The sequence below is a fragment of the Sorex fumeus genome, unplaced genomic scaffold (assembly GCF_029834395.1).
Source record: "Sorex fumeus unplaced genomic scaffold, SorFum_2.1 ptg000111l, whole genome shotgun sequence".
NCBI classification, from domain to species: Eukaryota; Metazoa; Chordata; class Mammalia; order Eulipotyphla; family Soricidae; genus Sorex; species Sorex fumeus.
The window spans coordinates 8,751,678-8,771,149 of record NW_026606168.1 but is presented as its reverse complement, the minus strand read 5'-3'; the positions used below and the strand labels follow the sequence as shown (position 1 = coordinate 8,771,149).

General features: G+C 41.4%; 1 protein-coding gene across 1 annotated transcript in view; it reads right to left on the bottom strand.

Annotated features, from left to right (window-relative positions):
• The window catches only part of SLC27A2 (solute carrier family 27 member 2), a 50,637-nt gene that overhangs the window by 9,849 nt on the left and 21,316 nt on the right, over nucleotides 1-19,472 (bottom strand). Inside the window, exons 3-6 of the mRNA XM_056135417.1 lie at nucleotides 16,055-16,213; nucleotides 13,246-13,370; nucleotides 2,210-2,404; nucleotides 805-895 (exon numbers count right to left, since the gene is read on the bottom strand). Of these exons, the coding sequence (XP_055991392.1) occupies nucleotides 805-895; nucleotides 2,210-2,404; nucleotides 13,246-13,370; nucleotides 16,055-16,213 (570 nt within the window). The remainder of the gene's footprint in view (nucleotides 1-804; nucleotides 896-2,209; nucleotides 2,405-13,245; nucleotides 13,371-16,054; nucleotides 16,214-19,472) is intronic.

Sequence of the window (19,472 nt, the reverse complement as noted above, 5' to 3'; positions counted from 1 at the left end):
CAAATTTTATGACTAACCTCTTGAAACTGAAGCCATATTTACAACTCCTTGGCTACAAAATGACTAGGAAAAATGTTATTTTCTATATACATGCTCATGTATGTCAGTAGACTTTATGAACAAATATCTACATCACAAACACACACCACATTATTTTATGTTTACATATGTTGATATTCTACTCATACATATCTTATACATTACAGCCACTATCTCTATATAGTGACTTACACACAGGTAGACAAATGCACAGTATTAAAAAAAGTTTCAAGTTGAAAATATCCCCAATATCTCTCTGGTCCAACATATCAATTTTTGTTTTAGGGCCACACCCAGTGATGCTCAGGGTTTACTCCTGGCTCTGTGTTCAGGCATCATTCCTTACAGAGCTTTGGGGACCATATGGGGTGCAGGGAATCGAACCCATGTCAGCTACATGAAAGGCAAGCGCTCTATCCACTGTACTATCTCTATGGTCCCCAGTTATTATTTCAAACTGTGCTTTACAAAGTTATTCATGATTGAGTTTCAGACATACAATGGTCCAACACCAGTGTCCACCTCTCTCCAACAAGGTCCTCAGTTTCCGTCCCATCCCACCTTCTTGTTTTCCCTTTTAGGCACTGTGTTTTTACAGTCCTGTTACTGATATGGTTTCATGCTTAACAATTTGCCATTTTTATATCCCCACTCCTTTTCCAGAGTTAGCCCGTCACCATTTTGTAGTCCAACACATTCATCCTTAAAAGCCACTTGGTCAAGGTAAGAAAACACACAGGCTCATAGAATAAAAGCCCACTGTACCTTTGGGAACTTTCATGCAATATCCGTTTGCATCTCGGACAGGTTCATCTTTTTCCACATCATATTTAATGAGTTCATAAGTTATGACTTTCTGGAAAAATTAAAATATATCAGTTTGAGTAGAGATTCTCTGATATTAAAAATAATTCCACTACAGTATACATCAAATACATACATCTTTCTTTTTTGGGGGGGTGGCGAGGGGCCGGTCTTCCAAGCAGTACTCAGGAGGCTCCGGGTCCCTCCAGTGTTTCTTGGTTAATCTGCCAGTGGGTCAATGTGAAGCCCTGAGATTGGATGCAGCTTGGCCTTTGTGGTGCTGGGGATTCTCTGGCTGCCCTAGAGGAAGGTGCTTAGGGATTCTTATCACACACAAATGGGAATGGTGTCAAGAACACTATGTGAGTTGGAGGTATGTTTCTCTAAGAGCATAGTTGGTGGTGCTTGGGGGGCTTCCAGGGCTGCACCCAACGATGTTTGTGGGGGACTGTGTGGTACTGGGGATCAAATTCGGTGGGCCACATGCAAGATGTAAGCCTTAATTGCTGACAAGCACATACACATTAAGTGCATAGTTTAGTACAATTCTACACATGTGTACACCTATCTCAACACCACCCAGGTCAATTTATAAAGCATTAACAATATCACAAAAGGTTTCCTTCTCCTTCATCAGATTACCCCAGTTATCTCACTGTTATCACCCTCAATTGGTCTTAAACATCTGAGTGGCAAAAGACAGAGCTATTTGAGCTGCTTTCAAAGTAAGAACTATCTTTTTGGTGGAGTTACCTGATAAACATAAATGCTCTCAAGAGCTTAGAACTGGGCTGTATCCCAGCTCCAGGTCCTGATTGTCGTTAATCCTGGATGCCTAGCTTTTAGCTAACACTAGGTCCCAACAACTGAGTCCAAAGTTCAAGGAGTTTTGCCTGCTCTTGTTGATATGAAAAGTGAACTTCACAACAAAAGGCAAATAGCACATTTCAAAGTACACAGCGAATGAATGGAATTGGCGCCCATTAGGGATGTTATCATAGCCAAATGGAAATAGAATCAAGAAGACTATGTGAGTTGTAAGTATGTTTCAAACAGAATGAGATATTAACAGAAACTGAGATTTTTGTAGTGGGGGATTATTTATTTATTTTCATGGTGCCAGGGATGGAACCTAGGGTTCCCACATACAAGGCAGGCTCTCAAACACCGAGAACATCCCTGGCCCCATTTTTGTCTTTTTGAGGTTTCTGTGAGAGAATAAGCAAAATTTTCTAGGTGAGTGGGGTGGGCATGGGCTCTGAAGGTGCACGAGTCTCTGCTCATCATGCTGTCACAACTCAGCTCTTTAGAAAACTCTTTATTTGGAAGCCTGGCTCCCTAGACACTCACTGTTCATTGTACTTACTCTCTGCAGGTAGTTTACTCTTCCGATAGCACCAATTTTTCTCGTATAATTCATAAAGCCAATATTGCCCTCCGTGGCAGCATAGAACTCATAAATGTGAACGTCCCCAAATTTCCTGATGAATTCTCTCCACACATCTCCTCGCAAGCCATTTCCAATTGCCATTCTCACTTTGTGATCGCGGTCGTTTGGTCTCTGTGGCCAGAGGAGAAGCAGAAAGTTGACACATGGGCGGAGTCTGTACTTGACATGTAAATAACTGTCTCTGGGTTTCCACGCACTCACACTGGTCACAAGTTCACTGCTCCCTGTGGTGCTTGCAGGACCACACAGTGCTGGGGATGGAAGTCAGTCTCTGGGATGCAGAACATGTGCTCTAGCCCTGCGCTTGTCTCCAGGGACCCAGTGGATGCTTTTCCTGTCCCTTCCACACACTGCACTCCCTCCACCTCAAACCCAACACACACAGTATGTGCGGGTAGCTAGAACTCTTGATTTAGAAACCCCCAAACTGGGTATGTTTTAGCTGAGGATTTTAAAAATAGGAGCCACACCCTGTGGTGCTTCGCCCAGTGCTCGGCTAGTGGGGCTGGAGACGGAACATGTAAGGCACATGCTCCATTGCTTGTTGCCATCTCCTGAACACTCTGTTTTTTAAAACTTTTTAATTAAATCACTGTGAGATAGACCCTTACAAAGCTGTTCGTGATTGGGTTTCAGTCATACAGTGTTCCAACACCCATCCCTGAACCAGTGTACATTTCCCAGCACCAGTGTCCCCAGGTTCCCTCCCCTCCCACCACACCCCAGGTGCTTTCTCTCTCTCTCTCTCTCTCTCTCTCTCTCTCTCTCTCTCTCTCTCTCTCTCCTTTGGGCATTGTGGTTTGCAATATTGATACTGAAAGTTAACACATTTTGATTTTGGCACGAAGGGTGGGTGACACCCAGCAATATTTGGGGGGTCACTCCTGTTGGTATTCAGGGGGGAAACTCTGAACTCTGTGCTGGCGAGGGGGGTGTCACTATTGGTGGTGTTTGAGGGACCATGTGTAGCAGGGGATGGAATCTAGACCTCTTGCTTGCAAAGCATGTGCTCAGTCCCCTAAGCTATCTCCAAGATCTCCAGTTAAAATTTATTTTTTTACTTATTTGGGTCACAGCCAACACTGCGCAGGGCTTACTCCTGGCTCTGTGCTCAGGAACAACTCCTGGTGGGCTCAGGGAACCCTATGAGATGCTGGGGATCAAACTGGGGTCAACTATGTGCAAGGCAAATGCCCTACCCATTGTACTATAGTTCTGGACCCTCCATTTTTATTTTGTATTTATTTTCAGGTTTTGAGTCACACCTGGCTGTGCTCAGTGATTACTTCTGGCAGGGCTTGGGGGACCTTATGTTGGTGCTGGGGATCAAACCCAGGTTCCTTCACCCCTGCACTCTCTCTCTGGCTTACCCATTTTGATTTTTAAGAGGCAACTTAACAGAACTAAGTGATACCAACATTTAACCTATATTCAAGCTGATCAAAACTATTTTTGTTGTGCCAGGGATCAAACCCAGGTCCCATGCATGAAAAGTAGGCAGATTACCACTAGGCCACATCCTCAGCCTTGATTAAATCCAATTATGAAGCAAGAACAACATCCTAGTTGCTTTTTCCTTCCTTCCTTCCTTCCTTCCTTCCTTCCTTCCTTCCTTCCTTCCTCCCTCCCTTCCTTCCTTCCTTCCTTCCTTTCTCTCTCTCTCCCTCTCTCTCTCTGTCTTTCTCTTCTTTTTTTTTCTTTTTGGGTCACACCTGGCAATGCTCAGAAATTACACCTGATGGCACTTGTGGGACCATATAGGATGCCAGGGATCAATCTGGGTTGGCCCTGTGCTACGCAAATGCCCTCCCTGCTGTATTATCGCTCCGGCCCGACCATGGTTGTTTTCTTAGTGGGGGTGGTGAGTTGCCAGGAAGGAGAGGGCTGCATGAGAAAGATCTGACATAATCTGAAGCAATGACTTTCACTTGACAGTGAAAAAGGAAACTGGGAATAGTTGTGCCAGAGAGTGAGGGAAGTCTAAGGGAGAGGTAGGCAGAGGCAGAGAAAGAGAATTTATTTCTATCATCATTAAAAAGCGGTAATGTTAGGGTCTAGGGGGCCCTGGAGAGTGGAAGCCTCACTCTGATAGTTGGAGTGATTTTGCGGTGCTGGAGATCTAACACAGTTCTCCTGCATGCCAGGCACACACTTTACTGCTCAGCCACACCCCCAGCAAAAGATCATTGTTATGATATATCTATTTTGGGGTGCCGGGGATTGAACCTCGGACCTCGTGCAAGCAAGGCGAGTACTCTACTGGTGAAATTCTACCCCTGGCCCATGGGAGGAAGAACTTAGGCTCACATCCAAGCAGAGATCTAGAGGTCAGAAGAGCAGTGAGTGCTGAACTGAGGCAATGGAGCCTTCCCGAAGGGCTGTGCAGGGGAAGAGAGGGAGGAAGATGATTCCCAGTCGCCTCAGGTGACCCAGGAGGAAGATGTTTTGCTATAAATAAAAATCACAGAGGACAATCTGTTTTGAGAGAAAGAACTGAAAGGAGAGTTGTGTTGGTGAGTGGGAGGGACATGGTTGCTTTCCATTCGACTGTGATCCTTTATGAGGCCCCAGCAAACAGACCCAGACCCACGGTGATTTTGAAAATACTTTCTATCACTGAGGCAGTTCTTGTGCTCCAGTGACTTCTGGCCTGGTGGGAGAGACAGGTAAATAAATAACTATAACTCTGACCTTTAACAGAAAACAGAATAGAACAGGGGAAGGTGTTGTATAACTAGAACTTTTCTCTCACGTCAAATGTTAATTTACTGATCTAGCAAGAGCAAATGCCTTTCCTTTCCTACCCTGTGAGATCCAAGTGAAAAGGATTCAGAATGTATTTCTCTTTGAAAACAACAGCTGAAAAGAAGAGGTGGGAAATTCTCTGAGAAGGGGTGACTTTTGACATGGCGGTTAAAAACTAAACCAAAATAAACCTTGAACTGGTTTCCAAGCAGGAGGAGCCCAGGGCCTAGGGGAAGAGGGCACATGCATTTCGTTTGTAAGAAGAGATGGAGCCAAACCTTTTAGGTAGTAAAGGTCCTTCAGGAGGACAGACAGGTGTCAAAGGAGACACTTTCTGAGGAAAAAATGAAATGGGGAAAGAGAGAGAAAGGGGGAGGAGAGGGAGAGGGAGAGGGAGAGAGAGGGGAGAGAGAGAGAGAGAGAGGGAGAGAGAGAGAGGGAGAGAGAGAGAGAGAGAGAAACCCGCATTACTTCAGGCACTCATCATCAGTCCTTAGTTCCTAGGTCACTGAATCCATTTCCTCTTATAACTGCCAGGTACTTCTAAACACAGGGACAATCTTTTTCTGGTGGAGCTGGGACAATCCTAGTTTAAGCTTGTTGTCCAGACACATTTTATTTATTTTTGATTATTTTGTCATACCCACTGGTGCTCAGGTCTTACTCCTGGCTCTGTGCTCACCGATCACTCCTGGCAGTGTTCAGGGGACCATATGGGGTGCCAGGTATTGAACTCAGGTTAGCCAAGTCCAAGGCAAGCCCCCAAACTGCTGTACTATCTCTCTAGCCCCCTGATGAGCTGATTAAAGACACTCCTTTCACTTTCCAAGGCCCGCTTTTGGTTGTAGGAACACCCCATCCATGAAGAAGTGTTCTCAGTAGAGAATTTTCAGAGATGCCCGTTCCTGTCTCCTTTCTCTTCACTGCTGCTTCAAGAACAGGTCACATATACTTGGAGACTACCTGTTTATCAATAACCATGATCTGAGGGTTATGTGCCCCAGACCTGCATGAGATGCACTGATGTGGGATTTCCCTGTGTTTACTCAAGACCTTCTTTATTTCCTAAACAGCCCCATCTCCCTTCGCAACCAAGACAAGGTTGACTCGCTCCCCTCACTTCCTGGTCTAAGGAAATGGTAAAGGATGGAAAGTATCTGTCTCCGCCTTAGACCGTTAACTCTTTTGAAGTCAAGTCTCTCTCCATCATGCATAGTGCCTGGGCCTGGGCTCTGCATAGAGTATAATCCTTTCAGGGAAAGAAAAAGTGACCTATACCAGGAAATCACCCCACTGTTCAACTGCAAAAGGCCGGGACATGGGATCAGGGCCGGACCCAGGCACAGGTGCCCCGGGTGTCTGGAAACGAGCCAGTCTCACAGGTGCAGCTGTCACCTGTGGGTGGCAGGTAACCAGGATCATGGCAACAATGCCCCAGGCTCACTTTTCACCACAAACTAGGGATTACCAGAGAAGGGATTAGGCTTGAGGCTGGAAATGTTTGTGGGCACAATGAGGTGTTCCTGCCTAGGGCCTCCTGAGCTGCCTGGCTCACATCCTGGATTTTGCTTACCAGTGGCTGAGAGTGTTGGCTACTATTTGAACATTCCTTTGAAACAGGACACACTGTTTTAAAAAAAAATTTAAAAGATTGAAAAAAAAAATCGGGTTTGGGGGGTGCACATCTGATGGTGTTCAAGGCTTTCTTCTGGCTCTATGCTCAGGGATCACTCCTGGTGGTGCTTGGGGGACCATCTGAGGTACCGGGAATTGAACCCAGGTCAGATGTGCACGAAGCAAGTGCCTTACCCACTGTACTATGGGGATGGTTCCAAAGAGTTTCCTTATCACCCAAGTCAGTCATTTCCTGCCACCTGGCTCAGTTGCTCTATGCAAGGTTCTTCCTCCCACATTCTGTACAGGCTCTTCCTGTGTGGCTGGAAAACCTTCCCCAACTGGCTTCCCTGTTTCTCGACAACTTGGCAGTCGTGGAAACTCATGTCCCCTGGCAAATTTTCCCCAAGTCTGCTCCTGTCCTGGGCTCAGCAGGACATCCACTGCTCTGTCTCAGAGCTGCTGCACTCCCTTCTATTCTGTTGGCTTTCGGAATGGAGGTGATGCACAGGTTGAAGTTTTAGGCCGGGAAAGAATCACACAATGGTGATCTAATTTTATAGGGAATGCAGATAGTGCTAGAGAGGTAAGTGGGTTCTAGTCAGTTGTTTCAGGGTTTTGGTCTATTTGAATGTCCCTTGCAAATGGAATACTTTTTATGCGTTGCCCCTGGAAATTTTCTGGTTCTTTAAACTTTTTTTCCCCTCCTTTGATTTTCTGCTCATATACCCACAAGCAGGATAAATTCGTGTGTGTGTGTGAGACTGGGGATTAAACTCAGGGTCTCACATCTGGGAGGCACAAGCTTTCTGACTGAGCCACATCCCTGAACCAATAGAACCTCATGGAGTATAAATTCCTAAATGGAGTACAGAAACACTTGACTTTAGCAATAGCTTATTGTAATGCATATTTCCCCCAAATAACATTTTGTTTTTGGCTTTTTGGGTCACATCGGTGATGCACAGGGGTTACTCCTGGCTCATGCGCTCAGGAATTACCCCTGGCGGTGCTCGGGGGACCATATGGGATGCTGGGAATCGAACCCGAGTCGGCTGCGGGCAAGGCAAACGCCCTAACTGCTGTGCTATCACTCCAGCCCCCCAAATCACATTTTTAAGGCAACTAAATGCACACACCACACACATTTTAAATTTTAAAAATTTAAGTCAATAACTTTGTCCTCAAACCCAATTCAGCCTTAGATGAGAGTGACTAACTTGTTTGAATGTATTTTTTGTTTCTTTGTGTATGTAGGAGGTTTCAGTAATTTCTGAAAAGACACAGGTCTTTGCATGAGCAAAGCTCCTGACAGTTGGCCAATAGTCAATAAATGGTGACCATTATCTTTTTTTTTCATTTTTTTAGGTTTTGAGTCACATCGGCGAATCTCAGGGGATACTTCTGACTCTGTGCTTAGGAATCACTTTGTGCAAGCTCAGGGGACGATATGGGATGCTGGGGATTGAACCCAGGTCAGCCACGTGCAAGGCAAAAGTTTTACCTGATGTACTACTGCTCCAGCTCCTATTTGTGGACATTTTCACTGTCAGTGCCTGAGAACATTTGTTCACAACATACTGTTATCACATCATTCAAAAGTTTCTGTTTTGAGTGGGGGGGGGAGCACACACCTTGCAGTTCTCACGGCTTACTCTTGATGCTGTGCTCAGGGATCACTCCTGGTGGTGCTCAGGGAACCACATAGGGTGCCAGGGATTGAACCCCGGTCTGCTATGTGCAAGACAAGTGCCCTACCCACTGTACTATCTCTCTGGCCCCCATTATAAAAATCTTTAACTTTGTTGGTCAGTTAATTCTTATGTATTTGAGGTTATTGCAAATCAAATTGCTTTTGTAACTTTCTTTTTAGATTTTTCACTGTTAAGAGTATAGATATGCAACTGATTTTTGTGTATCACTTATATCCTACTACTTTGCTGAACTAGCTTATTAGTATAACTTTCATTTGTTTTCAGAGCTATATATATATATATATATATATATATATATATATATAAGCTAAAAAGTTCTCTTGAGGTATTTTGATAATTTCTTATGATTATCAGTGAATTATTATTTTTGTAAAATAAAAAGGCTTTATTTAGAGAAATATGAGTAAAGAGGAAGAGCGAGAGGAAAGAGAAAGGATGGGATACACGTATCAGGCTGAGCTGTCACATCTTTAAGATAGTGAAATGTCTCAAATGCATTTCTTAGACTAGTTTCCAGACAAATCAGAACTCGGATGTGGAAAGAAAAGGATCAGTAGGTACGATAAATCTACTAAACTAGAGGTCATCCATGAATGTTATAACAAGGGTTTGAAAATCCCCATCAAACTACCTTAGTCTGATAGTAGCTGGAGAAAAACACTGAAGGAAGGAGAATATATGTGTGTGATGTGTGGACTGTTATGTGAGCCCAACAGAACTACATATGCATGTTTATTTTTCTCAGATCCAAAGGCGGCTCCCATTAGCACTAACAGAAATAACATGTACTCTCCCAGGAGCCTTGGAACTGACAAAGGGGTGCCTTTCAGCAGAGAAGAAAAGCCAAGTGGAAGGTCCCCATATGGGATTTTTTGTTTTAATGGAGAAGCATGTAACATTGAGGGCCAGATGGCATATTAATGAGAAAATCAATAAATGGCATCAAAAGAAATTTCTGTGCAAAAGCAATTAACTGATGAAATGATTAGCTGTTGAATGATTCTGTGAAATCTATTCCCAAAATCAAAATAGGTTTATGTCTGAATATTTTCAGGTAAGGGGAATACCGTACTTCTTCCATCTTAATTATACATCATTTTTTTTTCTTTTGGGGGGTCATATACAGCTGTGCTCAAGGTTTACCCCTGGCTCAGTGCTCAGACTGAAGGATCCTATGGGGTGCCAGGGATAGAACCTGGGTTGGCTGCATGCAAGGCAATCACCCTGTCCACTTTATTATTATGCCAACCTCCTTTCAGGAGTGAGTTCAGCAAAAGTTCTTGATGCCTCGGACGTGCCAGTTGCCAGTCTTGGTGCTGAGGTCTGACTGAACAAAGGACCCATTGTATGGAGCTTCCATTTAATTGAGAGAAACTGACAATAGTCATACTAAGCTCTACTATGTCAGAAGTTACCACTGGTAAAGAGATTTCACTACTTGTTATAGCATTACCACTTTCTTTGTCAATTAATTGGACAGTGAGGGGTGGAACGATCTATTTGTAGTTAACAGGAGGCCCTCTCTGATGAGTAGGAATGAGGGAAAGAGCTAGAAAAGAATATCTTCTACTTCTCTAGCACCTATTACTTGAACATAGCAGGTACTTAAGAGGAAATTAGTAAAGTAGTGATCTTTTGAGTTTCTTTTCTGATGATGATCAAAAGGGATTAAAGGAAGTAGAATATGGTATGTTTAGTGCATTAAATAATCTGGTGCTTCTCAAATGCTGTGAATTTTGTCTGCTGGGGGTGGGGGTGCACCTGGGAATCTGAACCCATTTTTATCATTGCAAGCTGGCGGACAGAGGGTTGGCATAACTGTTCTGGCCTGGGTAAGGGTCAGTGATGCTGAAAAGGTCCGACAGTGCAGAGAGCAAGTCCATACAGCAACGAAGGAAGGGGAGCAAAACATCAGGAGAGCCATTGTTGAGGGTCTCTGATCTGGCCCCTGCACAAGCTATCATGTTTCTGATGAGAGCCAGAAAGGTGGGTAGGAGGAGTTCTTTAACAATTCCATCAAGGTCTCTGTTAATAGGATGAATCCAAGGCCCTCAGAGTTACTTTGGGTATCTGTTCCAAGCCGAGTGACAGATGTAGTTGGTTGCTTTCAGAGCCACATGGGGATTTAGTCATTAAGTAATATTAAGTAAAAGTTTCCTGCATGCCTTTGGTATAAGAGTGAGCAAGGGGACAAATGTAGTCCCCTGCCATCAAGGATTTTTACCTAGGGAGATGAGAGGCAGTAGATAAACACCTACAATGTTACAAGGGTCACAAGGGATAGTGGTAAGTGATGCAGGGAAAGAAAATAATGCCATTTTGGGGGTGACCTGGTAGTTTTAACATATAAGGTATCAATTGCACTGTGCTTTGAGAGTGTGGTTTTAGTAAGTTAAAAAAACCATGAAACTGGACCACTGATTCATATCATACATAAAAATCAACTCAAAACAGATTAAAGACTTGAACATAAGGCTTATAAAGCTACAAAACTCCTAGGAAAAAACATATGTGATAAGCAACTAGCTATTGATCTTGATGGTAATTTTTTGGATCTGAAACTAAAGGCAGAGATAACACAAGAAAGCATAAACAATTGGATTACATCATATTAAAATGTTTTCATTTTACATCAAATGTTACATCATTTTCTCCACAGAAAAGGCCACCTACTACTTGGTAGAAAATATTTGAAAATCACATATCTAATAAGGTTTCACAGCCAAAATATATAAAGCACTCATACAGTTCAGTAGCAAACAAAAAAATTTCAAGCATTCCATTCCAACTAAAATTTGGACAGAAAATCTGAATAGACATTTTTCACATGGCCATTAGTATATGAAAAGACACTCAACATAACTAAAGACACTCAACATAACTAATTCTCAAAAAAAACCCCAAAAAGCACAATGAGCTATAACCTCACACCCACTGCAGTGTTATTCAAGACCCTATTATCAAAAAGACAAGAACTAACAGGTAATGGTCAAAGTGTGGACAATAGGGGACCTGGTGTGCTGTTGGTGGGACTGTTAACTGCTGCGGTTACTATGAAATACAATCTAGAGATTTTTAAAAATAGTACTATCACATGATTCAAGAAATTCCACTTAAAAAAAATTCCACTTTTGGGTATTTACCCAAATGTTTATCTCAGCATATCTCATAATAGTCAAGCTATGGAACAACTTAAGTTCCCATTAATGGATAAGTGGATAAAGAAACTCTGATGTATACAGATACACATTCAGTGGATTATTATCTAGCCTTAAAAAGAATGAAAGCGGGGCTGGAGCGATAGCACAGCGGGTAGGGTGTTTGCCTTGCACACAGCCAACCCGGGTTCAATTCCCAGCATCCCATATGGTCCCCTGAGCACCACCAGGAGTAATTCCTGAGTGCAGAGCCAGGAGTAACCCCTGTGCATTGCCAGGTGTGACCCAAAAAGGAAAAAAAAAGAATGAAAGCTGTTATTTGTCACAATCCAGGAAACTGAGGGGATCATGCTAAATAAAATATGTCAGAAAGATAAAGAAAAATATTATAGTATCTCATGTATATATGGAATTTGCTAAAAATTCAAATTCATAGGTTCAGGAAATGAATGATTAGTGTTTTGGTTACCAGAAATGAAAGCGGGAGAAAAGAGTTAAGGGAGGAGGCTATAAAAAAGTAAACCTTCAGTTACAAAATAAGTAAGGCATGGAGACGTAATATATAGTTTATAACATCTATTGCATATTTCAAAGTTGCTAAGATAGATCTTAGAAGTCCTCATCACAAGAAAAATTTTTGTTTTATCTTTGGTGACAGTCTCCTGCCCCTGCACCTGGCTGTCCTCACCGGGGCCCCTTGGATGGGGGCAGGTTGAGTTTCCCTCCCCGCCCCAAGCAGAGCCCCAGCAGCTAAAGACCTCCAGAACCAGCCACAGCCATGCTGAGACCACTCTCCACATGTCTGGACAGGCCTCATGCATGAGGGAACGGACAGAGGAACCCAGGCATGAGGGTTCCGGGGCTGAGATCTCCAATCCTGCTGGGACCGGGACTGGGCCTTCTCCATCCAGACCCCCCATCTTCCAGTAGGTAGGCGCTACACCCACCAGCTGCTGCTCGTGCCAGGTGGTCCCATCAACAGCAAGAACCAGAGACTATAAAACCCAGCTCCTGGAAGTGCACGGTTGCATTTGCAGCTGCACATCTTATTACCTCATTTTTACTTTGGAGAACCCGTCAGGCTACCGAAAGTATCCTGCCTGCACGGCAGAGTCTGGCAAACTTCCCGTGTCCTATTCAATATGCCAAATACCAGTAACAATGATAGGTCTCATTCTCTTAGTCCTGAAAGAGCATTGAATATGGCTCTTTTAAAAATCTCAGGGCTAGGAAGAAGGAGACGTTACTGTTGCCTGCTGGGGCAATCGACGAACAACAGGATGATCGTGATCATGATCATGACAGGTATTAATTAGACTCATTGCATGATCCCGTACAATATGTAAAAATAGAGAACACATAGACTGAATAATGGTTTCCCCAAATGTCCATGTGCTAGTTTCTAGAACTTGTAAATATTCTGCCTGACAAGGCAGAAAGCACAATGTAATGTTATATATTAACTATATGCCAGCAAAAATATAGATAGATATCGAGTAGAGGATAGTCTAGGTAGAGGCTGAGATAAAAAATAGATAATAACAACAACTGTCATTCAGTAAACTCCCTCTATAGACAGGTGTGGTGTCAACCACTTTGGACAAACAGTCATATTCTGAACTGATCCTAACATCTACAACCTAAAACGTAGCAGACCCAAAGTGACTTGAATTTCTCTTTTATCCATTTTAAGAACGTAATAAAACTTGGTGAGTGTTACCTGGGGTAAGGTGCATAAATACCGAAGCAGTTCACCAATATATTGAATAACAGTGACATTATATTTTCTGCAGTCATCCCAAAATTGGCTGGCTGAAAATTTGGTCCGCAGTACAAGAGTAGCACCTACAGAGAAGTATAGAAGCTGTTAATAAAGACATGCTACAAAAATATCCCCAGTTATATTTGTTGTTTTTGAAAGGCAAAAAGTTAATACAAATTATATTTATAAAAAGACATTGTATATCAATTATATTCAATGCCAAATATATTTAATGCAAAATAAAATATTTTAATTCAAAAATTAAGATGATAAAAGTTGACTTATAAGAGCATTCAATTAAATGGCAGAGAAGATACCTACAGAATTTTTGCCAGCAAAAGCTAGTGAGCAACAAAATATGAAGTCAAATGAGACCTAAACAGAATGTGAGCAAGTAAATTTGTATGTGTAGATTAAAACTGTTTGGGTCAAAGAGTTGAGAAAGGCTTATTTTGGAAGAGATAGGATATGAAATAGATCTTGAGAAATGAAAATGGAGAAAGATGAGACAATTTCAGGTAGAGGAAAAGAGTATGAATATGCAGAGTACATTGTCCAGTTGATATTGGGTGATATCCAAGAATTAGTTGGCTGATGACTGGGGTGGGAGTGGGTGAGTGGGTCACAGGAGACGAAGCTGGTGAAGTGGCTGGGGTAACAGAGAGTCGGGGTCCTGAGTAAATGGGAACATTCCTCTTTGATGGGTGAGGTAGAATAATGGTTTCCCCAAATGTCAATGTGCTTCCTACAACTTGTGAATATTCTGCCTGACAAGAATTTCTCACCTCAGAAGAGGTGAAGAAGTTAAGGATTTTGACATGGGAAGATCATCCTGGATTACCTACATGGGCCCAGTGGAAATCACAAGAGTTGTTAGAAGAAGGTCAAAGGCAGAAAGAGGTGGAATGAAGGACACAAAGAGTTGAAGTGATGGGCTTTGAAGATGAAAAAAACGGGTCAAGGGTCAAAGAATCTTGGCAGTCTCTAGAAGTTAGAAAAAAGAAGATGATGGATTCTTCCCTAGAGCCTGCAGAGGATCACTGCCTACTGACAGCTTGATCTTAAGACTTCTTACCTTCCAGTCAGAGAATAAAACTGTTTTTTTTTTTAAATCATTAGGTTTGTGACAATTTGTCAGGACAGCAATAGAAATACAATACTAACATACCTTGTAAAAGTAATATTTCTACCATCTGCAACCCAATTTAAGGCATTAAATATAATCACTGTTACTGTCTTACTGTCCTCCCGTTGTTCATTGATTTACTCGAGCGGGCCCAGTAACATTGGGAGACTCATTACTGTGTTTGGCATATCAAATGGGTAGCTTGCCAGGCTTTGCCGTGCAGGCAAGATACTCTTGGTAGCATACTGGGCTCTCCAAGAGGGGCGGAGGAAATAAAATATAAAAAACATTTAAAAATATAAAAACACTTTTAATTCTATTATTTTACTGCAAAATATTAAAAAGTCCAATGTTTTGAAAGGGAATTAAAAAATAATATTTTAAATTCTTTTTTATGGAACCTCAATCAAGCTGGTGGTTCAACACAAGGGCTTGAAGATAGGATATTTCTCAGGCCTTGTGGAATCAGAGATACTCAGGTCACTCCAGCAGTGCTGGGAGTCTTCAGGGCTATTCCTGGAGATGCTCAGGGGACCATGTGGTGCTGGAAATTGAACTTGGGTTGGACCCTGAACACTGTACTATTGCTCGACTCTGATTTTTCATTCTTTAGCATTTTTCACTTCATGTATCTTGGTGCTTTAGCAAAGGAATCATTGATTTGTCCTTCTAGGAGTTTCTCTGTCACCTTGTTTTGGCAGGAACCAAAACAATATGAGTAAGGTATTCCTCACTGCTTTGGAAGCTGGTACTGTTGATGAGCTAACTACCGCATAGCTGATCCATACATTCAGGTGAAGAAGCAGAGGATTGATCAACCACATATGTAGATGCATATGCTATTTTCGGCATGCTTGACTGTTCAAAATGAAATGCCATGGGGAGAAAAAAATGGAAGGCGCTTTGTTAGTTTTTGAGCCACACTTGGCAGTGCATTCCTGGCTCTGCTCTCAGGAATTACTCTTAGCTGGCTCAGGAGACCATATGGGGTGCTGGGGATCGAACCTGGGTCACCAGCATGCAAAGCAAGCACCCTACCCACTGCACTATTGCTCCAGTCCCAGAGAAAAAGTTTTCTTTGTTTGAGATGACCACTTCAAATATCTGGACTAATTTATATAAGTATATACATCCTACTGAAAGGAGAGAGAATGACAACTCTAGTTTGAGAAGGAAAGAGAAGAAATGGCAAACTGTGCTTCTAAACCAGGGTTGAGGAGCTAGTGGAACAGACAGAAAGAACACAATTGAAAGGAGAAAAATGGAGGAAAAACCTAAAATGTAGATAGAGATCGATAAGTAGATTCTGAACATGGAAATGACATAGAATTATTTATGGAATATGGGAATCAAGTGTCCTAACCTGGATGAAGACTTAAAATGCTTCCAAAATTGCATCCTGGATTCACTGAACAATTACAAAATGTCAGCAGACAATCAGGCATGAGAAGGTAAAATTACTTTAGAGAGCTGTTTGTGATAAGTGGACTGAAGAACCTTATTATTAACATATTATTAACACAGAATTAAACACTGTTCCTAGTACTCTGGGAAGTAGGCAAGTCTCATATTTCCCTTCTTTAAGGAGCACAGATGAATGAATGGCTACTGACCAATGCGCTGTTGAGAGAAAATCCTTACCAGTCACAATACATCCATGCACACCAATCAAAAGAGCAGCACTGTGGTACAAGGGCAGAGTGGTATAGATTATATCATCTTTTCTCATCCCACTTGCAAGAGCAGCGCCAGTTCCATACCATATGCGATGATGATTGATCGTTGCAGCTTTTGGGAGACCTTTGCAAAGACACAAGAAAATACAAGTAAGCCAGATATAAACCACAAAATTAAGCCAGTAAGCATAAGTCATTCTCAGATACGGTCAGGGAGAGCAACCTAGTTTAGGAAGTTACATCATCTTGTGGTTAAAGAATTGCACTGGGGAAGGCCATGATCAGTTTGACCAAGAATTAGTTAATTTTTATTTTCTAGAAGTAAAGCTTCCAATAGTTTTTATTTGTTTGCTTTGGTTTTTTTTTTTTTTTTTGAGGGCTATCTGGCTTTTGTTGTAAATACTCAAATCTGCTATTCTGGTTGAAGTAGTAAAACAAATTAAGAGATAAAATATAACTCTTTCCCAATAAAGCCTTATTTACACACATAGTGTGTGTATGGGTTCTATTTGACCCATAGGTCATACTTTCCTCTGAATTCAAAGGTTATGATAGTAGTAATTTGCAGAGAAAGGAATGACTATCACCGGACTTTATGCTCTGAGCCTTATCCTTAGTTCAGTATCTAAAAACTTTTATTCATTCTCATGCATGATAAGTAGAATTATATTCTTTCTTCTTCCTTTTGTTTTTTGAAGGGAGCTAGACCCAGCTGTGCTCAGGACTTATACTTGGCAGGTTTGGGGACAATACAAAGATTGCACCTGGGTTGGCCTCTTGTAAGGCCTCTTGTAAAGCACCCTACTCTCTGTGCTATTGCTCTGGCCCCAGACTTAGATTTTCCACTCTAGAGATGAAGCTAAAATTCAGAGAAATTAAATTATCTATACTACCATCTTCCTCTGTTGCCCTTTTTAGAAATTCCTTGTAATTATTCTCTATAAAATAATCAAATATCCATTTAATTACATACTTTTGCCCTTTCCCTTGCTAAAAAAAATCATGCATTCTTAATGCAATTGGAGGTTGTGTATATTTGTACATGGAGATTTCCCTTATTTTTTCATTAATTTCTCTATTCTCTGTTGCATCATCTTTTTGTATGACTATTATAATTAATTTATTCTAGCTTGCTATTTCAAAAGATGCCGCAGTGAATAATAACCTGGTCCACCAGATCATTCAAACTATGATCAATGCTCCATCTGTTAGATAAGATTGCTAAAATGAGGATTAAAAACAAAGTCTTTGCAATTTAGATAGACCCGGTGGGTTATAAGAACTGACTCCGGAGGGATTGGAAGGGAAATGGGAATATTGGTTGAGGGAAGATCACTCTGGTGGTGTTGGAACACTAACTGCTTGAAACAATTGTACAACTTCGTAAAATGAACAACTCTGTAAATCACAGTGTTTTTAATAAAAATTAAAACAAACGAACGAACAAACAAAAAACAAGAACTGACCCACTGACTCTCCCATTAGGAATGCAAATAGATTTGCTTACTCATATTCTTGCATAGGTGTGCTCTCAAATTCTGGGAATTTTGCACATTAAAAGGTGAGAAACGATGTATCACTATAGCTGTGATAGACTAGAATGTATATCGTTTCACTTTCTTTACTATAATTATATGAGCTTTTATAAGATTCAGTTGAAATCTATGCTTATATTGTTTGCTTTGAAAGGCCAGTTAAGTTGTGGAGGGTACAAAATTAAAGAAAAGGGGTCAGGGAGTTTAAGATCTCAGTGGGCAAACTGGCTTTATGAAGAGGAAGGAGGTTCTCTGAAGACATAAGTAGATTTTTTTGATGCTTGATGCTACATTAATTAGGTGTCATATAAATAACAACGATTTGCTACAAGGCAAGGAAGTATGACTGTAATTATTATAGACACAATTCACAGTTCATCATATGTGATAGTGGGATACTGGCATGGTGTCAGTAATAAAATTCCTTTTCATACTAATATTAAGAGGAGAAAGTACAAGCAAATTAATGGTTTTCACCAGGAAAGCATCTGAATAGGAAAAGCTCTGAATTGTATTTTAAAAACAGAAATGCACACCTTTATTTTCTTTAAAGTTGTTTTAGGAATTTACATAATTTAATCTTATTTTGATGAACAAATAATATCTGCTATTATATAATTCTGTGCTAATACTAGCTTTTGAGCAACAGTTAGGAAATTATGTTCTTTAATTGCTTAACTGATTAATGTTTATAGAAGTCACTTGGTAAATATTTACTTATGAAATACAAAGGAAATAAAATGAACCTTGATACAACTATCCACCAGTTACTTTTAAATTTTAAATTATGGATTAAATTAAGGAATGCTCTTTCATAGGTTTTACATTTGCTAAAGCCTCCAATGTGTAGAAGTTCTACGCTCATCTGTTTAGAAGCAAGTCTAAAACCCCCAGGAAGTTTTATTTTTTTATTTTATTATTATTTTTTGGGGGGGTCACACCCGGTGATGCACAGGGGTTACTCCTGGCTCTGCACTCAGGAATTACCCCTGGCGGTGCTCAGAGAACCATATGGGATGCTGGGAATCGAACCCAGGTTGGCCGCATGCAAGGAAAACGCCCTACCTGCTGTGCTATTGCTCCAGTCCCCTCCCCCCCCACCCCCAGGAAGTTTTAGACATTCAGTTTATGAGCAGGCGCAGGACCAGGGAGATAATACAGAGATGGAAGAGAGCCTGCTGAGGTGAAGGTAAAAGTAGCTTAGGTCATTGATGACATAAAAACCTGAAGGAAACTTTTACTTTATCTGTCATGTTTGCTTTTACAAGACCAGTGCACACATACATTATGTGCTTACATTCCTAGCCACAGGGATAAAAAGATTCATAGATTCAATTTTCCTATGTCCATAACAAACAGCATATTAGAGCTGATTTCCTCCCCTCCTTTTAAATACATTCCTCAGATTTTATGTTATTACATTTTGGTAAAATTTTCCCTGACCAGGAGCAGCAGAGATTAAGTGGTTGAACTAGCAGGTATTATCTCTGAAAGGCCAGTTACATGAGTTTAAAATTGGCCTACCAAGATGAATTATTGAACTTTTACGTCTTTTCTTGGCAACCTCTTTTTTTTCATTTATTTTTTTCTTTATTTCTTTCTTTCTGGTGGGTAGCAGGGGCACCACACCAGCTGTGCCTAGGCCTTATTACTATATTATCTCCCTGGACCCTTATTGGCCAATGAAATCTATAAAATGAGAATAAACATAATTTCTTCAAGGGTGGTGGGAATCACCCTAAGATCATTAATATTAATATTGCCTGTTTCATGTGACAGGGTTCTAATGGCACTGTTAGTTGGCAACATTTTTCTCTTAGTGGCTACTGCTGCTGACTACAGCTGAAG